Source organism: Microcebus murinus, chromosome 16 (assembly GCF_040939455.1).
Source record: "Microcebus murinus isolate Inina chromosome 16, M.murinus_Inina_mat1.0, whole genome shotgun sequence".
In the NCBI taxonomy this organism is placed as follows: Eukaryota; Metazoa; Chordata; class Mammalia; order Primates; family Cheirogaleidae; genus Microcebus; species Microcebus murinus.
The window spans coordinates 61,193,840-61,213,307 of record NC_134119.1 but is presented as its reverse complement, the minus strand read 5'-3'; the positions used below and the strand labels follow the sequence as shown (position 1 = coordinate 61,213,307).

General features: G+C 51.1%; 1 protein-coding gene across 2 annotated transcripts in view; it reads right to left on the bottom strand.

Annotated features, from left to right (window-relative positions):
* Positions 1-314: 314 nt before the first annotated feature.
* Positions 315-19,468, bottom strand: part of SAMD4B (sterile alpha motif domain containing 4B) — a 38,691-nt gene continuing 19,537 nt past the window's right edge. The window contains exons 3-13 of one of the 2 annotated variants that reach the window (XM_012774639.2): positions 14,957-15,427; positions 8,377-8,616; positions 7,734-7,843; positions 7,488-7,574; positions 6,432-6,771; positions 5,572-5,657; positions 4,942-5,060; positions 4,164-4,362; positions 3,852-3,975; positions 1,872-1,955; positions 315-1,663 (exon numbers count right to left, since the gene is read on the bottom strand). In XM_012774639.2, the coding sequence (XP_012630093.1) occupies positions 1,635-1,663; positions 1,872-1,955; positions 3,852-3,975; positions 4,164-4,362; positions 4,942-5,060; positions 5,572-5,657; positions 6,432-6,771; positions 7,488-7,574; positions 7,734-7,843; positions 8,377-8,616; positions 14,957-15,427 (1,889 nt within the window). In that variant the 3' untranslated portion in view covers positions 315-1,634. The remainder of the gene's footprint in view (positions 1,664-1,871; positions 1,956-3,851; positions 3,976-4,163; positions 4,363-4,941; positions 5,061-5,571; positions 5,658-6,431; positions 6,772-7,487; positions 7,575-7,733; positions 7,844-8,376; positions 8,617-14,956; positions 15,428-19,468) is intronic. The other variant, XM_012774640.2, reaches the window with a different exon arrangement.

Here is a 19,468-nt window from a genome sequence, read left to right as displayed (position 1 = left end):
CGGGGTGGGGGACTTGCATAGGTTGATGAGTGTGCAAGAGGTACATAAATAAACCTGACACCCCACCCAGCCCGGCACTGGGAGAGGAGGTGGGGACCCAGAGGCAGGTCCCCAGGGCCACCCTACCCCCCTGGCTTCTTCCCCCTCCCTGGGCTCAGAGCGGAGGGAGGTCCATGACCAGGAAGGTAGGAGCAAGGTCTGGGTAATGGGGTGATAGTGCAGGAGGGCGGTGGCTTTAAAATTTTTTTTTTGGTTTTTTGTTTTTTCCCAACATTTTGTATCTTTAATAACATACACAATGGTTACCAGCCATATTCATAACAAAAGTTATTCATAAAATGTATCTAAAAATAACATTTTTTTCCTTTTCGGTGTGAAAAGCTTGAGAATGTCCCAGTGGGGGGGATGAGTTGAGGGGGAGAAAGAGGTTGGAATGGGGGAACCCTGGCTTCCCACAGTCTGAACCCCCAAGTCCCCTCCCTCCACCTGGGCCCCAGCACCCCTCATTAGGAATAGGGACCAGAGGGTCTGTCTGACTCTGGGGCTGGGACAAATCTCTGGGTTATGATATAGTGTTCCACTTAAGTGAGGTCATGACATAATGGGGGGTTGGGGAAAGGCTAAAAGAAAAGGAGGGGTTCGGGGAAAAAAAACCAAAAACCAAACAATCCCCTTTCCCTTATTCCTTACCCCCACGTCTTTCACCAAGCAGACCTGGGGGTGGAGGAGGGCGTGTGTTCATGGGGAAGGGGACGTTAAGGCAACAGACTTCCTGACCTCACTGCCTGCCCTGGCTGCCCACCTTCAACCTCTGCATCTGGGGAGCCAGGGCTGGGGAATCGGGGAAGGGCTTGGGGGTCTGGTCTGGGGGAGCGGGCTCTGCCCTCTCCCCTCATAAAGTTCAGGCTCCCCCTGCCACTGTCTTGGCTCAGAGAGAGGCCTGGGGATTCTAAAAATGACAGGGAATGATCAGAGAAAAACCGTTAAGAACTATATAAATATGTATCTTAAATAGGCCTAAGAAATTAATTGTAGAGAACCTCTGGTAAACAGGGCAAAGGGGGGTGAGTGACAGGAAGGTGGCTCCTGTCTTCAGGGAATGATGGGAACGGGGAAGGGGAAGAAGGTGGAGAGGAGAGAGAGGTTCTTCTCCCCACCCCTTCTCTCCAGCTCCTCTCAATAACATTCTGGAGAGCAGATTAGCTACCCTGCTCGCTTCGCCCCAAATGTCAACTGTTTGTGAGCAGGCTCCACAAGGTAGTGGTCAGTTTGTCTCGGGGGAGTCTGCTCCCTCAGGGAGGGGCAGGTGGTCAGCGGTCTGGAGGAGGCAGGGGCAGGACGGGGCCAGGTGGGGATGAGGAGGAGAAGGAAGGGGCAGGCAGTCTGGCCAGTCCCTGCCCCCTGTATCCTGGCTGCCCCCAATTCCCCCGGCCTCAGCAGAGATCCCTCGACGGGCCTGGGAGTGAGCAAGGCATGTGCCAATGTTAAACAAAAGTTAAAAGGGTGAGAGAGTAGAAAAATATTAGAATGTATAGCTGAGCCAGCCCACCCTCGCTGCTGCAGAGAAGCCCGTTGGGGGTTGGCCCCCGCCCGCCGCCCGGGGAGCCTATGGGTGCGCTGGGCTGTGGGTCCCGTCAGATGGTGGAGGTTTTGTCTGTCCCATCTGTGGTAAGAAAGGGAGGAAGGGAGGAAGATCAGGATCTGGCGGGAGGCCCGAGAAAAGGCACTCAGGTAGCCTGTCATCCCAGTCAGGCCCTCCCTGGAGTCTGGCCTCCCCTAAGAGCCCCTCAGGGTGACTCTGAGTTGCTCAGGTTCAGAGGTGGAGACGCTGGGTAGGTGGAAGCTGGGTCAGGGGAAGAGGAAATGCTCACCACCCAAGGCGTGTTCTGTCATGCTCAGACACAGAGACTCCAGAGTGGGATTGATCTCCAGGTCAGGCCCAGGGACCGGGCAGTCTGTGAGGGGAGAACGGAGGCGGTCAGGACTGGTTGGGACTGGACTGGGGTGGGGTGGCGAGCTGGGAAGACAAAGGGTGCTGGCAGAGAGAGGGGGATGGGGCCAGGGCCAGGGAGGGCCCTGGGGAGAGTGAGGAAGAGGCAAGCAACTGGGAAACAAGAGCATGCGAGACACGTACACACTCGATGGAAGATATGACTGGGCAGAGACGAAGGACAGAGACAGGCCTAGGGTGTCTCATGGCAGGCAGAGGAGACAATGGCAAAGGTAGAGGCTTGGTGATGCGGAAAAAGCCTGACTTGCAGACAGAGGAAATGAAGTGAAGCTGAGGGAGCTTCCTGGAGGCCACACACAGGCTGTGACTATTTTGGACATGGACTACATGTCGCCTTGGGGCACAGTCTGGGCATCTGCCCTGGACACCGGGCAGCCCTATGCTTCCTGATTGATGACCTGCTCTGTACTTGGTGAAAAAGCTAAATTAAGACCTTTCCTGACTCCACTTGGACTCGCTTCTCTGGGCAACACGGGATCCAGGCAAGTGGGACAAAACAGGGTAGTAGCCGTAGGACTCGTCCTCAGACCACTTCAGGAAAGGGCTCCTGTTCTTGTATCCGGGAAACAACCCACCTGCCTGAGTAGACCTGATTCTACCCCACACTGCTGAAAACCTTGGGCAAGACCTCTCTCAGCTTGATGACCAATAAGATGAAAATGGTATTAGTGCAGCTAATATGTGCAGCTGGGAGGATTCAGTGGAGAAAAGCCATCTGATAGAGCCTGGCACACAGCATACCAGTAAGAATGGTTCTTATTTTTTGCTCCTATAGTGCATCCATCAGCTCATTTGACACCATTTACAGATGCCTGTCATGTGCCCAGCGTTGTGCTAGGAGGGACACAACAGAGTGGTTCCCCTGGCTTTAACAGATGGTGGTCCACATAATCTCATAAACTGAGACCCCTTACCGATTTGGCAGTTTATAACACAGAGTTTAGGATCCCTGCAAATCTAAAATGTCTCCAGAGCCAGTCTATTCCAGACCAGCCTCATCTTCTCTGCAGCCCTAGTGTCCAGGAGTGGGCTCAGCACAGGGCGAAGGCGTTAACCCCCTACCTGTTGAGCAAGGCAGGCACCCACAGCTAGCACATCTCTGATTTCCTTTTGCTCACTTGGCCCTACTGCTGATCTCCCGTCTCCAGGCTGGTCTGTGAGCAGGTCAAAGACCCCTCTCAACTCAGACACCACTTCATATAGAACTTCATCTACAAAGCGAAGTCCGCTGGTTCCTGTGTGGTCCACCAGGCTGAGAAAATGCTGGTAAGCTGATGGGCAGGACTCCCATCCACAGAAACCTCACACTTTGACCAACCCATCCCCTCAACCCCTTCTAAGTTGAATATTTAGTGATCTCATAAAAAGATGGTGATAAGCCAGGTGTGAACCTACTGTCCCAGCTACTCAGGAGTCGGTGAGGCAGGAGGATCCCTTGAGCCCAGAAGTTTGAGGCTGCAGTGAGCTATGATCACACCACTGCATGCCAGCCTGGGGGACAGAATGAGACCCTGTCTCCAAAAATATAAAAATAAAATAAGATGGTGACAGAGACTAACACAGACACTATGACTATGACACAGGGAAGGAAACATATGGAGATGAGGGTGGGGATAAGAGGTGAGAGAAGTTTTGGGGTGGGGTGGGGCAGGACCTGGCAGATAAAATTAGAATAGAGGGAGGAAAAAATCCTCCCCTGGTAGGCGGCGATGGGCACAGAGTGGTGGAAGAATGGGAGAGGTGCCCACACAGTCACGGGAGAGTGGATATGAGACCCAGGAGAAGAGAAAAGCCAGCTGAGGGTGTTGCTAAGGCAGAGTCCCAAGGGTGGGCACCTCACCTGGAGGGAACATGAGAATGGCCTGGGGTGACGAGTGGACCGGGAGCGAGTGGGTGCGCTGCACAGAGCTGCGGCTCTGGCTGGGCATGCTGTTGCTGCCTCCAGGGTTGGCAAACCACAGGTTCTGTACAGGGCACGGGAAGAGACAAAGTGGGGGACGAGTGGGGAAGAGGCCCAGATCCAGGAGTGGTAGAGCTGGCAAAGGCCCCCCAACCTCAAAGTGGGGCCCAGACACAGTGATACACACACCCACCCCAGGCACTGCCACCCCAATTCCAGGAGCACGGGGGCCTCTGCTTCCAGCCAGCTCACCTGTCGGCCCTGGCCCCCAAGGCTGGGGCTGGTTAGGGCATGTCGAGGGGAGACGCCCCCAATGCCCGAGGGGCTCAGAAGGCCCATCCTGCCCGGTGGGAGGGCCCGGGGAGGCATTGGGAACTGTCGCTGGGTCCGCCGGGCCACCCCCATCCCCACAGAGCCAGCTATGGGGAGCGAGTTGGAGCCGAACGCCCAGCTGTGAGAGAGCAGAAGGAAGCATGTTAGCTTAGGTGGATGGGGCCCATCTGTCCACCTCTTCCTCACCTTCCCCACAGCCCCAAGGGGTAGGACAGAACAGCAGCCTGCGCTGAGCAAGGATTTCCTGGCCAGATCCCTGCATCTCACATTTTGTCTCCTCCTGCCCCACAGGTACCCCCAGCATGGAGACGGGGAGCACACAAAGGTTTCCTCACTGTCCACTCAAAGCAGTTCTCTGCACCTCCGTTGTCAGGGGAGGTATTTCTGCTACTTGTTTGGTATAAGAAGGGACTTCTCAGCCCTGTGCATACAGGTGAAGAGCAGAAGGTATAGGCAAGGTGCCTGCTCTTGGGACATGTGCTGTTTTTTGCCAGCTCAGCATCCTATTCTAGTGGTAAGAACACCCTGCTTTTTTCTGGGAAAGTCTCCCCTGGGCGACCTGGATAAGGTCACCCAGTGACTGAATGAGTACAACTGGATCCCCAGCCCAGAATGAATCACCCCTCTAAGCACTGATCTGCCAACCAGCAGAGCCTAGGGAGGGCAGGTCCCTGTCCCCTGGCCGCCATCCGCCTACCCTTTCTGCTGCCGGTAGTTCTGCATCTCTAGCGCGGCCTTGCGCGGGAAGGTGCGGAGGAGCTTCAGCACTTGCTGTTTCCAGGACAGCAGCCGTTTCTTCTGCGTCTCCGTGAAAGCCTAGAATCGGGGGTGGGGCAGGGGGAGGGCCAAGCAAGGGGGTGTGCTTCTTTGAGACCTCCCTTCCAGCCTTTCATTCATTCTCTCAAATATCAATCACTCATGTGCTCTGTGCCAGGCCGTGCTGGGACAGAGATGACAGTGCTCGTGGAGCTAGCAGCGTGGCTGGGGGAAGACACGCGTGTAATGGTAACTATGAAAAGCTACCCCACCTATGAGGGGAAGAACAGGAACAGGTATGAACAGGTATGAGGGGTTGGTGAAGGCATCCCTGAGGTACAAACGTTTGAACAGAGAGCTGAGGGGCAGTAGGAGGGAGTGCGACTGTTCCTGAGACAAGAATACGTGCAAAGGCTCTGAGAAGAGGCCTTTGAACCTGCCAGTGACAAGAGGAAAGGCTGGAAGGGCGAGTGGGTGCCAGGCCAGGCAGGCAGGAGCCACGGAAGGAATGTTGGTCCCAAGAGCGATGGGACAGCCTTTCCCCTCCTGGGAGCCCTAGAGAAGGCCTCACCTCATGAGTCAGGCACTTTTCGATGAGCTGGAGGTAACTGGTGATGTTCTCCTCGTCCGGTCGGGACACCAGCAGCTGGGTGCACACTGGGGGATGTGGAAACGGGCAGGAGGTTAGCCCCAGCTTGCCCTCGTCCGTGCTCCAGCTCCCCAGCCCCTGCCGGCTGGGAGAGGAGGAGGGAAAGGAGATTCAGGCTGGATGAGTACCAACTACATGCTAGGCAAGGCACCTGGGTTATCGTGAGGGTGTGGAAAGAGCCTACCACAGTGCCTGGCACAAAGCAGATATGGAGTCAATAATGCCTTTCTCATTTTAACTCTTGCAACAATCTTTTCAATGGAGGCAATTTTGGCCTGAAGAACTTATGGATCAGAGAAGTTGAGTTACGTGTCCTAGGTCATACAGCTAAAAAGATCTGGATCCATTAGATCTAGAGTCTCTTATGAAAAAGAAAAAAAAAAAGAAAAGATCTGGATCCAAGTGTGAAGTCTGCCGTGTCATTCCACCTTAGGAAACACTGGACCCATTATGAGCGTCACCAGCCCCATCCCCTGGAGTCTGATCCCCTCTCAGAGACTGATGGATTCCTCTAATCTGTTCACGCTTTACTGCATGCAGTTTCCACTGACACACTGTGTCATCTTCTGCTAAGGGTAAGCGCTGTCATCCACCATCAGCCCAGGCACGCTTGAGGGCAGGGGACTTGCTGCCTCCCGTCTCAGTTACTCTCTGCAGTGCTCCAGGCTCCAGGGAGCTTTCAAAAGCCCTGCTCCCACCGTCTAAACTGGATTCAACCCCTGCAGCCTGGGCACACTTGGCCTTCTGCCTCAGTGTGTCCTGCTAGGCCCTGCTGGTCTCACCTTTGCCCATCACCCGTGTAAACTGGCTGGGGATGTCTCCGTCGGCGACGGGAGCTGGGGCAGGCTCACTGCCATCGGTGGGAGCTGGAGCTGGTGGAGGGGGGTAGTTCTCCGCAGCTGGAGGGTCCTTGGCCTCGGTGCCCTTGTCTGTGTCGGGGTGGGCTAGGGGAGGCTCAGCACCTGGCAGCGGTGGGTCCCCTCTGCTCCCATCCTTGGCAGTAGGGGTGGCAGCAGCGGCAGCCACAGTGGCCTGGAGGACACTGTAGGCCTTGATGGGAGTGATGATGATCTGCTGCAGCTCCTGCAGAGCATTACGCAGATTCCCGCCTTCCAGCACATCCTGGGTGGAGAGGACAGGGGCCGGGGTCACATGCAGAGCCCCCCAGCTAGGCGCAGAGAATATCTACACAACAGGGGAGGGGTCAGACAGTGCTCGCAGGAGACTGGGAGGGACCCGGGGTTCCAGCACATAGAGAAGGCAGGCAAAGGCAGCACAAACCCGCACATGTCTAGGTACACATTTGTACACACACATTTCCTTTTCCCCTTCAAGGTGAAGTCCCCAGAACTCAGGAGGATGTGGCCTAATGTTGGGGCTTCAGTGATGTACCAAGATGGAATCAGAGATTCAGAACAAGACACTGAGAGGCAAGTGGCAGAGAAAGGGAAGAGGAATGCAAATCAAGGCAGATCTAGAAGGAGAGTGAGTGGATGAGAAACAATAGAAGGGAAAGAGATCACTCACACAGAGAGACACTCTGCTCTACCAGAAAGATTAGTCAGAAATGGAAAAGCAAAGGGGAGAGAATGGGCAGAGTAAAAAGCTAGAGAGAGATCTAGAATCACAAACCAGGATGGGGTCAGGATGGGGAGCCTCTTAGCCACCAGCAAGTGAGCCCTTTGATGCTAGTTTGACATGGTCTCTGGAGTGTGGCTCTCTAGGGCGGGGCACTGGCGGTCAGACCTGAGCAGTGGGGAGGCCGACTCAGAGCCTTTGGTCTACTGGTGCCCCGGGGTGGCTGGCTGGCTTTGGAGATGTGGATACCAGGTCCTCACCTTCTCTAGGGACTTGAGGACGCTCTGCCTTTCGCGAAGTTTCTGGATGCTCAGGGCTATCTTGTGGCGCGCACCTTTGGTGACATTCTGTGATAAGGACAGAAGGGGACAGGAAGCTGGAAATGGGAGGCTGAGGTACATAGGGGTACCCTAATAGAAATCGAAGGGACAGAGGAGGCTTGGGCTGCGAGAGTAGTGCCAGAATGTTGCTGCCCAACTCGTCCCTGATGGTTCCCTTGGCTTCACCTGAGACTCCAGGTGCTGCTCAGTCAGTGTCATCATCTCCTCGTAGCTCATCTGTGAGAAGAGGGCCGCGTACTTGTGCAAGCGGAGGCTCTTGAGCCACGAGGGCACGTCTGTGGAAAAGGAGGGGATGAAAGGTCACGAGTTTGGCCCTGGTGATCAGGGCAAAGCAAGGGTTGTGGAGAGGGACCGGGCATAAACCACAGGCAGCCTTAAAAGTTGCCGAAAATTGGGAAGGGGTAGGGGAAGCCCAGGGTCCATAAGCTGCTACTTTGCCCAGCTAGAGCCCCGAGGGTAGTCTTCCCTGGGCAGGACATCTGACCCTTCTGAGCTGCTAGGCTGGATGTGCACTAGGATGACCTCACTGAGTTCTCCAAGTCTTCCTGGAACTTCTGTCCCATCAGTTACCTGTGTCCTAGCTTCCTTGTCAGACTGGGATATGTGAGGACAGGGCATCCTTCCCAATCAGACCAGCGGCTGTGAGGGCGTACCTGGAGTCTCTCCTCTGCCTCAAGCCCTAAGGGCAGGGACTACCCACTCCTCCCAGACCTGTCCCTCCTCAGGGGGATAGGCGAGCTCCTTTCTGGCCTCTAAGCTATGCAGAAGCCCCTGGGGAAGGGTCCTGATGCTGCCCTCCCCATTGTACCTTTCATGCCACTGCCGTCCTCCTGGAAAGTGTTCCGGTTGGAGCCCTGCTCCTCCGTCTGCTCACTGCCAGAGGAGGCCACGCTGCTCTGGGGTGAGAGGGGTGCGTGGTCGGGCGTGGTGAAAGCAGCCCGTGCCCCAAGCTCCTCTGGACTCGGCCACTCACCAGGGGCCTGGGGGCTCGTAGGGATGAGTGACATGGAGCGCTTCAGCGGGCTAGGGTGGATTTGGCAGGGGAGACCTGGCCAGAGTGGGAGAGAAGCAAAAGGTCAGGCTTGGGGATCTGACCACAGGATACCAGGGTCCCCAGTCAATGTCATGACGGCTGTTCAGCCCATAATCTTCCAAAGGGAAAGGACTCTGGGACTCAAGGGGAACTGTCTACCAGATACTGCTCACCCCCAACACCCAACCCATCAGCAAGATGTCATCCACTTCCCTGAACTTCTCCACTTCTTCCACCAGCACCCTGGTCCGAGCCATCAATGTCCTTGGTGGGGGTTACCGTCACAGCCTTCTCCCTGGTTTCTTGCCTTCACTCTTGCCTCCTACTTCCCCTCACAACAGCCACACTACACTGATCCTTCTCAAAATGCAAATATGAAAAAGTTGGTCCCCTGCTTAAATCCCTGTGGCTTCCTTTCATGCTAAGAACAAAATTCAAACTCTTTAACACGCCTAAAAGGCCATGCAGGACCTGGTCCCTGCTCTCTAGCCTCCACCTCCCCCCGATCCCCCATTTGCTCCTAAAATGAGTCAAGTTTGCTCCAGTCTTAGGACTTTGGTACTTACTACTTTTTCTTTTCTTCTGTTTTTTTTTTTTTTTTTGGGAGACAGAGTCATGCTTTGTCACCCTGGGTAGAGCATAGTGGCGTCATCATAGCCCACTGCAACCTCAAACTCCTGAGCTCAAGCGATCCTCCCGCCTTGGCCACCCAAAAGCACTAGGATTACAGGTGTGAGCCACCACGCCAAACCTTGCTCTTCTTCTTATCCTCTTGATCTTAGCAGTTGGCTCCCTCAAGTCTCATCTCAACAGTCACCTCCTCTGAGGACTACCCTAAACCCTCAATCTGAAGTCGCTGCTCCCAACCCCCAATCCCAGTTATTCCATCACATTACTGTCTTATCTTTCTTATGGCATCTGTCACAACCTGAAATTGTCTTATCAACTTATCTGTTTACTTGCTTATTAACTGTATCCTCTGCTAGATAGAAGATCTGTGACAGCAGGGACCTGTCCTGTCTTAAACATCCTCAGCAATTACAGTGCTGTCTGGCCCGGGGGGGGGGGGGGGGGGTTGTTTCATTAGTATTTGTAAATGAATGACGTATATGAACTGTTCCTCAACATCCCTGTCACCAGGCCTCACCACCTCCTATTTTTTTCTGTAATGATCTCGAACTGGCCACCCATGAGGCCTGGTAGCTCAGAGTGAACCCAGGCCTTCTTGCACAGGATGTTTTGCACCCTCTCTCCATCCCATTTCTGAAGTAGGCAGAGGGACAGAACTTGATTTTTAACCACTCCCAGGACAGGGCAGGTTCTCAGGAGCTCCCACACCTTTATCCATACTTTTCCCTCTGCCTCGATCACCACTCTCCCACGCTTCTCCACCAGCCCCTTCTGCCTTCATGCCTGACTGATGCATCTGCTGCTGCTGCCTCCGGCCCAGCACTCGCTGCCATCCTCACCAGCTGCCTCTCACACTGGCCTGTGGGCCTGCGGAGGATGGCAGCCCTGCCTGATCATTTCTGCATCCCAGGATCAGGCACGGGGCACAACACACAGGAGTCTTCCAATAAAGTCCCATAAATGACAAAAGAATGCTAAGAGGGCCTCTTTAGCAGGGAGTACAGAAGTGCCCCAAGTCAGCCGTACCCTGGGTAGGTGAGAACATCAAGGCCCAGAGAACTGAGGTCCTTTGCCCTGGTTCCCACAGGGAGCTGAAAGGCTGAGAGAGAGCCCAGGCCTTGTTTCTGATGGAAAGGCTGGGGTTCTTGCCAGTGTTCCACTGACACCCAGCCCAGGAGGGAGGGCCAGCCTGGTGCAGACCCCAAAACACCTTCCCCCATTTGTGATAAAAATGATGCTCCTGGCCAGGAAGTCACCTGAGGGAGGGAAATGCACTGGCCTGTCCCCTAACGCCAGCCTCTGCCTTAGCCTGGGACCTCTGGAATCCCTACTCAGAGTTCCTTCAGCCTCTGGACTCCCTCAGCCCTGGCTTTTGTCCCCCCTTGGGACTCAGGAGGAAGACAGCACATTCTAGGTCCTGGGGAGCTGGGGGAATCCTAAATACAGGCCTTTTTGTCTGTTTTGGTGCCTCTGGCTTCCTCCTTCCTCTCTTCTCAGCCAAGAAAGGGGCAGGCAAGGCTGAGAGGGCAGGAAATTACCCTGATTGGAATGATCATGCAGTTCCTAAGGAGCCCTGCTTGGCCCCGCACTGGGGTGGAGGCTAGCCACAGCATGAGAATTATAAAAACAAGAATGCTGGCCAGGGATCCAGGGCCTCACACTCTCCAAGAAAGCCTGGTCTGTCCTTGGCATCACCCCAAACCCACCCTGCCCCCCTCACAGACCAATCCTTGCTCCCCACTCAAAACTATTTTAATGGTTTCCTGTTTCCTACAACTGCCTGAATTCCAAAAATTTCGTCATGCCCTTCAAAGACCCCAGAATGTGGCCCCTACACACGGGGTCTGAGTCAAGATAGATTTGAATTTAAATCCTGGCTCTATGGCCGGGCGTGGTGGCTCACGCCTGTAATCCTAGCACTCTGGGAGGCCAAGGAGGGAGGATCGCTTGAGGTCAGGAGTTCGAGACTAGCCTGAGCAAAAGCGAGACCATCTCTACTAAAAATAGAAAGAAATTAATTGGCCAATAAAAATACATATAAAAAAATTAGCTGGGCATGGTGGCGAATGCCTATAGTCCCAGCTACTCGGGAGGCTGAGGCAGTAGGATCTCTTGAGGAGTTTGAGGTTGCCGTGAGCTAGGCTGACGCCACGGTGCTCTAGCCCGGGCAACAGAGTGAGACTCTGTCTCAAAAAAAAAAAAAAGTAAAATAAATCCTGGCTCTGTCCCCTGTTAACTATATGACCTTGAGCAGGTTACTTCATTTGCCCTTCTGCCTCCATTTCCACATGAAGTCCTTAGCATAGGGATGGTACACGGTAAATACAAGTCTCTGCCATGACTATTACTCATTAAAATCCATCCCTGCTAGACCTGTCTGCATACTGCCTACCCCAGTGCCTTTAATTCATTCTGTGCCTTCTACTTGGAATGCCCAATTCTTCTCTAACTTTTGGTCCAAACCCCTACCCAATGTTGTTCAAGCTTGGTCTTTTAATAGCTGCTGGGGTCCTCATCATAGGGAGCACAGAAAGTGTGGGGAGACAGAAAATTATGGGCACCCTGCATGGGGGATGAGGTCTGCGCATCGCCAGGGGGGTCACTTTGAGGTGGAGGTAGTAGAGCATAATAGTTACAAGTATGAACTCTGGAGCCAGACTGCCTGGACTTAAATTCTGGCTACACTACCTTGGGCGGGTGACTTTTCTGAGACTTAAGCCAATGAGTTTAGATATATAAAGTTCTCAGAATAGCTAGCTGTGAATAGCAAAGACTAAGTGCCCAATATTTTTAGCTAGAATAATCATTATTAAAACATCCTCCCATCCAAGACTAGAAAACAAGGTCCAAGACTCCTCAGGTTGCTGGAGTTCCCTGAAAATGCCTTCCTCTCCCTCTATCTTCCTAGGTTCTCACCAGCACTGAGAGGGAGGCAGATGGACCAGGACATCCATAGTAACTGGGGAAAAAATTGGCTCGGGAGTAACTGATGTGCACCAGGTAACAGACAGCCCAGGCACCAGAGACCCAGGGCTCCCCCTATCCAGTGGCACACATGACATTTCACTGCCACACTATCCTGTCCTGCTTTAACCAGTGCCTGCTGAAGGGGGCTGACCACCTTGAGGTTAAATCATGACCCCTCTCTCACCATATAAAAAAATCAACTCAAGATGGATTAAATCCTTGAATATAAGACCTAAAATTATAAAAATACTAGAAGAAAACCGAGGGGAAACTTCTGGACATTGGTCTAAGCAAAGAATTCATGACTAAAACCTCAAAAGCACAGCAACAAAAACAAAAATAGACAAATAGGACTTAATTAAACAAAGCTTCTACACACCAAAAGAATAAACAGAGTGAACAGACAGCCCGCAAATGGGAGAACATTTTTGCACACTATACGTATGACAGGGGATTAAGATCCAGAACTTACAAGGAACTCAAAGAACTGAATAAAAACCCTCAAATAACCCCATTACAAAATGGGCCAAGGGCCGGGCGCGGTGGCTCACACCTGTAATACCAGCACTCTGGGAAGCCGAGGCAGGTGGATTGCTCAAGGTCAAGAGTTCGAAACCACCCTGAGCAAGAGTGAGACCCCATCTCTACTATAAACAGAAAGAAATTAATTGGCCAACTAATATATATATAGAAAAAATTATCCAGGCATAGTGGTGTATGCCTGTAGTCCCAGCTACAAGGGAGGCTGAGGCAGGAGGATTGCTTGAGCCCAGGAATATGAGGTTGCTGTGAGCTAGGCTGACGCCACGGCACTCGCTCTAGCCTGGGCAACAAAGCGAGACTTTGTCTCAAAAAAAAAGGCCTGAGGGGATGAATAGACATTTCTCAAAAGAAGACAAACAAATGGCCAACAAACATGAAAAAATATTCAACATCAGTAATCATCAGAGAAATATAAATTAAGACCACAAGGTGATACCATCTTACACCAATCAGAATGGCTATTATGAAAAAGATAAAAAACAACAGATGTTGGAAAGGATGTGGAGAAAAGGGAACTCTTACACGCTGTTGGTGGAAATGTAAATTAGTGAAGCCTCTGTGGAAAACAGTATTGCAATTTTTCAAAGAACTAGAGATAGAACTACCATATGATCTAGCAACCTCACTACTAGGTATCTACCCAAAGGAAAAGAAATCCATATATAAAAAAGGTAACTGCACTTGTGTGTTTATCCCAGCACCATTCACAATAGCAAAGATACGGAATCAACCCAAGTGTCCATCAACAGAGGACTAGATAAAGAAAATGTGGTACATATATACAATGGAATACTACTCAGCCATAAAAAGAATAAAATCATGTCTTTTGCAGCAACATGGATGGAACTAGAGACCACTGTCTTAAGGGAAACAACTCAGACACAGAAAGACAAACACTGCATGTTCTCATATATGATTGCAAGCTAAATAACGTCTACCCGTGGACGCAGAGTGTGGAATGATGGACAAAGGAGACTGGGACAATGGAGACTGGGGTGGGGAGGTAGGAGGGGAACAGATGATGGGAGGGTGCTTGGTGGGTACAATGTGCATTGCTCCAGCGATAGAGACACTGAAGGCCCTGACCTCACCACAATAGAATACATCAATGCAGCAAAACTGCACTTGTACCTCATGAATATACACAAATAAAAAATAAATTAAAAAGAAAAAAAAATCATGACCACCCTCCTCACTACAAGTCAGGTCATGCCACTTCACTATGGCTTTGAAAAGCCACCCTCCCTTATCCTGCTCATTTCAACTAACACTCCAAAAAGTCACTGGGACACCAAGTCTTCCTGTTCACCCCAATCTTTAAGGCCTTTACTAAGAGAGCCCTTGCAAACCCACTTAGTTGGCAGGACAGTGTAGTGGTCAAGGGCAGGCATTGGCATCAGACTGCTTGAGCCTGAACCTTGGCCAGGTCCATGTACTACTTGTGATCTTGAATACATGACTTCACCACTTTGAGTCCCAGTGTTCTCATCTGTGAAATAGAGCTAATGATATGGTTGTGATGAGAATTAAATGAGATCTGAAAAGTACTTATAAAAAATACCTAGCATGGTCAATGCTCACACTGTTACCTACTATTACTAATGCCTTGCAGCATAAGTTATGTCTTATATAGACTAACTGCAGATTTTCAGAAACAAGGTTGTAAGCTAAGCCAGATAAAAAAATTCAGTATGTCTGAGCTGGAAGAGACCTCAGATGACGGTAATGATTCCTCCATTAGGGGGTCTAAGGGTCATAAGCATAACCCCCCTAGAGGCCAGGGAGGTATCAGAAATGCCCAAAGGAGGCTTGTGGGGTAGAATGGGGCAAATGTGCAGGTTTAAGGGGCATGGCCTATATTCAGCTCCATATTATTGCTGTCACTGAGAATAGAGGCCTTGAGTTGCTAGATATTTCGGCTTTTCAAGAGAAGCTGGAAATCTGATTTTTAGGGGAAAATTCGTGAATCCTCATAGCATCAAACTTATTTAAAAACACACATAAAAAAACAAAGCCAAAGTGTGGGCTTAATAAAACATGTCTATAGGTGAGATCTGGCTCTGGGAAAGCCAGTTCACAGCCTTTGCACTGCCTTATAAAACTTAGGCCCAGGGAGGTTATGTGACTTATCTAGTGCCACAGAGTGAGTGAGCTCTGACTGTCCCCAGTCTGACTATTCTCAAGTAGACATGGCCTCCTAGGACACCCCCCTCACCTGTGTTTGCGTTGCTCCCAATACTGTTGATGGCTGGCGGCACTGAGCTGGATGGGTGGAAGGGCACATGTCCATTTTCCCGGGGTGGCTTGTCCTGCCAGCCTGGTCCTGCCTCTCCAGGACCCAGCTCTGCAGGGCTCCCCCACTCATCTGAGCCCTGGCGTGAGTGGTAGGAGGGCTCTGGCCGGGTGCGGAAGCCGCTAGCCAGCCGCTCTTCCAGGTGGCTCAGCCAGAGGGCCAGCGCATTACGGTCCTCCAGGGTGGTGGCCGGGTGGATGAGGGCATATGAGAGCAGCTGGCGGCTCTCCTCGATGAAGGCATTGCTCTCGATCGAGTAGGCCAGCACTTTCTGCAGTAGCCTCATGTACTCCGACTTGGCCTCCGTGTTGCCTGGCTGAAGCAGGGGTAGGTGAGAAAGCAGGAGGGACACCACCTTCTCTTTGGACTCTTGCTGCCACTGGCTGACAATGGCTACAGAGGGGAAAAGAGAAAATGTCAGGAGAGCCAGGGTGGGAGACTCCTATAAACTGAAGAGAGCTGCCTGTGGTCTACTCTTTCAGCTCCGCTCTCCTCTCCCTTCTTGGTTCATGACCCCCAAGACCTTGTCCCTCATACAGGTGAGATCAAACATAATCACCCTGCTTCCAAAGTAACTTTTCCTGGTTCTGTCATTCCTGTTCTCAAAAATAAGTGGCCTCCAATCAAACTTGCTATACTCTGGAATCTGAGCTGCTCCTGCTGCTCCCAGGCCTGCTCTTTCTGCTGTATCTACCCTTGGCCCCCAATCCCTTGATCTTCATGGCCTCTACACCCTTTTCCCTATCAAAACAGCCTCCTTCCTGATTGGGGAAGGCAGTAAAATACAGAACTATAGAAAACCTTGGGCTCTGGAATCAGAGGTCTGGACTCCCCAACTTACTAGTTGGACCTTGGTAAGTCACCTTGGACCTCATCAAGCACTGACTTATCTTCAAATAATTTTGGAGATAATTATAGCACCCCATTCACAGAAATGCTTTGAGATTCAATGAGCTAATAAAGAATGGCAGGTGTCTTGGCATTTAGGACATACTTAATAAATGCTTGCTGTTGTTTTCTTCCTGGTCTCTCTGCTTCTAGATTCTCCCCCTCCACTCCATCCCATACATTCAGATGGATTTATCTTCCTAAATCACATCAGGATGTCATGTTCCTGACCAGGTGTTCCTAGTGGCAACCAGCACCAACAGACTAAAGTCCAAGAACTCCTCGCCCAATATCACTTTCGTTTCTAGGGTACTTCCCATCTCCTGTTCCTCCAGATAAAGACTCAGCTCAGGATACCTCCATCTGCCCTGCGGTTCTCTCCACACTGTATTTACTCAGCTTCCACACTCAGGTTAAGATTCAAGGCTTTATCCTGCAACAACTTCTTTCCTCCTCTACAAATGCTGTCTTTTCTAGACTACCTAAACTTACTGCCCTCCTCCAGGAAGTCTCCCCACTGGATGTTCCATGCCATGGTAATCCTGACCTCTGCTTTCTACCCTACCATCTAAGGGCCTGAGCCTGTCCTGTGGAGATAAACCAGGTTTCCCCTTGACCTAGAAGGAGCTCCCCACGAATATGGTCCGAGGCTGGCCACGTAAAGGAGGCCTTGGGAAGAACTGCTACAGATCTGACTACCCCTCAAAAACCTTGTTAGCACTGCTGTGATGAGCTAAACAGAATGTGGACGATGGAGATGATGTTGACAGGGCAAAGGAGAGGGACAAAGAACACCAATAGTTGAGAAAAGAGACAACAATTAAGGGCCAAGGCCAACTATGTCCTCACTCTTCAGCAACTGAGCTCATACCTATAGCCAAAGTGATGATTCACAAGCACATCACAGCAAGGAGTTCTGAGAGACATGCTAATGTGAGGTCCTACAAAGGGGCAAAGGCTCTAACCAGACAGTGCTAAGACTCCAGAGGGGCAGGTGATGAAAAAGAACAGGCAGAGACAGCCAGGCGCGGTGGCTCACGTCTATAGTCCTAGCACTCTGGGAGGCCAAGGCAGGACGATCGTTTGAGCTCAGGAGTTCAAGACCAGCCTGAGCAAGAGCGAGACCCCATCTCTACTAAAAATAGAAAGAAATTGGCTGGACAACTAAAAATATATAGAAAAAAATTAGCCAGGCATGGTGGCACATGCCTGTAGTCCCAGCTACCTGGGAGGCTGAGGCAAGAGGACTGCTTGAGCCCAGGAGTGAGGTTGCTATGACTAATGCCATGGCACTCTAGCCTAGGCAACAGAGTGAGACTCTGTCTCAAAAAAAAAAAAAAAAAAAAAAAAAAAAAGAACAGGCAGAGATATGGCTCATGTCCCTCTCCACCACGTACTGATCATGTGACTCTGGGCAAGTGTGATCACTTCTCTGAGCTCTACTTTCTCTATCTGTAAAGTGAAGCTCAGAATCAGTCCTACTTGGCATAGCTCTGTGAATTAAGTAAGACCAGAGCATAAAGTTCTGAGTAAATATTAGCTGCCTCTACTAGTATCATGGTTATTTTATCTTACTATGGCTTCCTTTCAAATACACACAGAGTTTGTAAAGGCACAAGCCAACCTCCCAGCTGAGGAGACAGACACGCTTGGAATAGGTACATATGAGGAAAGTCTCAGAAATCCAGGCATCTGAGTTCCTTAGGCTTTAAGATTCAAGGATCTCGGCTGGGTGCGGTGGCTCATGCCTGTAATCCTAGCACTCTGGGAAGCCGAGGCGGGCAGACTGCTCAAGGTCAGGAGTTCGAAACCAGCCTGAGCAAGAGCGAGACCCCGTCTCTACTATAAATAGAAAGAAATTAATTGGCAAACTAATATATATAGAAAAAATTAGCCGAGCATGGTGGCGCATGCCTGTAGTCTCAGCTACTCCGGAGGCTGAGGCAGCACAATTGCTTGAGCCCAGGAGTTTGAGGTTGCTGTGAGCTAGGCCAATGCCAAGGCACTCACTCTAGCCTGGGCAACAAAGTGAGACTCTGTCTCGAGGGAAAAAAAAAAGATTCAAGGATCTCTGGTCTTCTCTGCCCACGCTATAGGCCAGCCACTTGCATAAAAACTTGAGAAATGCCCCTTCTGTACCCTTCTATCTCTTAATGACCTGCTTGGAAATCTGTGGCCTGGGATTCACACACACTTAATTCTGCTTAAATCTGTAGCCCTAGGAAAATGAATCATACACAGCTCCCAACTCCTGGCTATGTAAACTGCCTTTTCTTTGCCTGGGGTTCTTTGCTCCAAGCTTCCTAGAGAAGGCCTGGTAAAGTGCCCAGGAATTCATCCATTGAAAGTCATCAATTCATGCTATGGCCACAGCATTGGCCAAAATTAACCATAGAACCAACATTAGTAGTAATATTACTATAACTATTAGTACTAATAGTATAGTACTATTACTATAACAATGATAGCAATAATGGATAACACTTGTTGAGCATTTACCATGTGCCAGACACTACGCAAAGAACAGGATTGTTTTTCATATCTTTCTCAACTCTGTTTTAGTATTCCCATTTTGCAGATTAGGAAACAGATTTGGGAAGGTGAAGTCACTTCCCCCAAGCGATAGAGCTAGTAAGTGACAGAACTGAGATTTGAATTCAAGTCTGTCTGACTCCAGAATTGGGAGGAACTTCGACCCACATAACCTTCTATCTCTCCAATGCCAAGTCTCTCTTCTTCCCTGGCTTTCCAGGTCCCCTTCAATATCTGTCACTCAAAGCCCAGAAACCTCATCCTCATCATCCTGTCAGTCTGTTCCCCATAACCATGTGCTTTCCCTCAGGCCACCTCCATATCTAAAGATCCATCCAAGGTGAAACAGGTCTTCCTGAAGTTAGAGAACCTTTTCCTTTCCTGCCCCCTCACATACATCTGACACTGGATCAAATGGTTAGGAACTCTCTGGTAGCCCCTTTTGCTGACTTACCCCCTGAGTTTTTTAGTTCTTGATGAGAAGGAAGAAGAAATACAGTGATTCATGTTACGGACAGAAAGTAAAGCGCTTGCATTACAGCTATGTCATGCAGTTGCCTGGGCAATACGCTTCCTCCTCTGTGGAACAGGGATTATAGGGCTGCTGAGATCTAGGGAGCTGGTGCATGTAAAGCACCTGGCAGAGTCTGCCCATAGCACTCAGACTGTGGCTCAGTGATGGGTTTTTCTCCCTTCTCCAGTAGAGTCAGTCTGCCCGTCAGCCCTACCCTGACATTCTCAATTGCTGTTGTTTAGGCCTTGCAGGGTAGCCAGAGGCATCTGGGACAGAGAGAAGCCTTGTCTAGTCCCTCCCCCACCCCAGAGTACTGCCAGGACCCCAGGGCTAAGGGATACAGCTTCTCCTCTGGTACTGCCAGGGGACGTGACAGAACAGCCCCAAGGGTTGGGCTCAATGGAGGACCTTGTTCTACTGCTGAGAAAGGAGAGAGTGGTTTGGGACGAATGGAGGCTGGCCCTGGGGGAATGTGTGTTCGTGTGTCTGTGCGGTAGTGG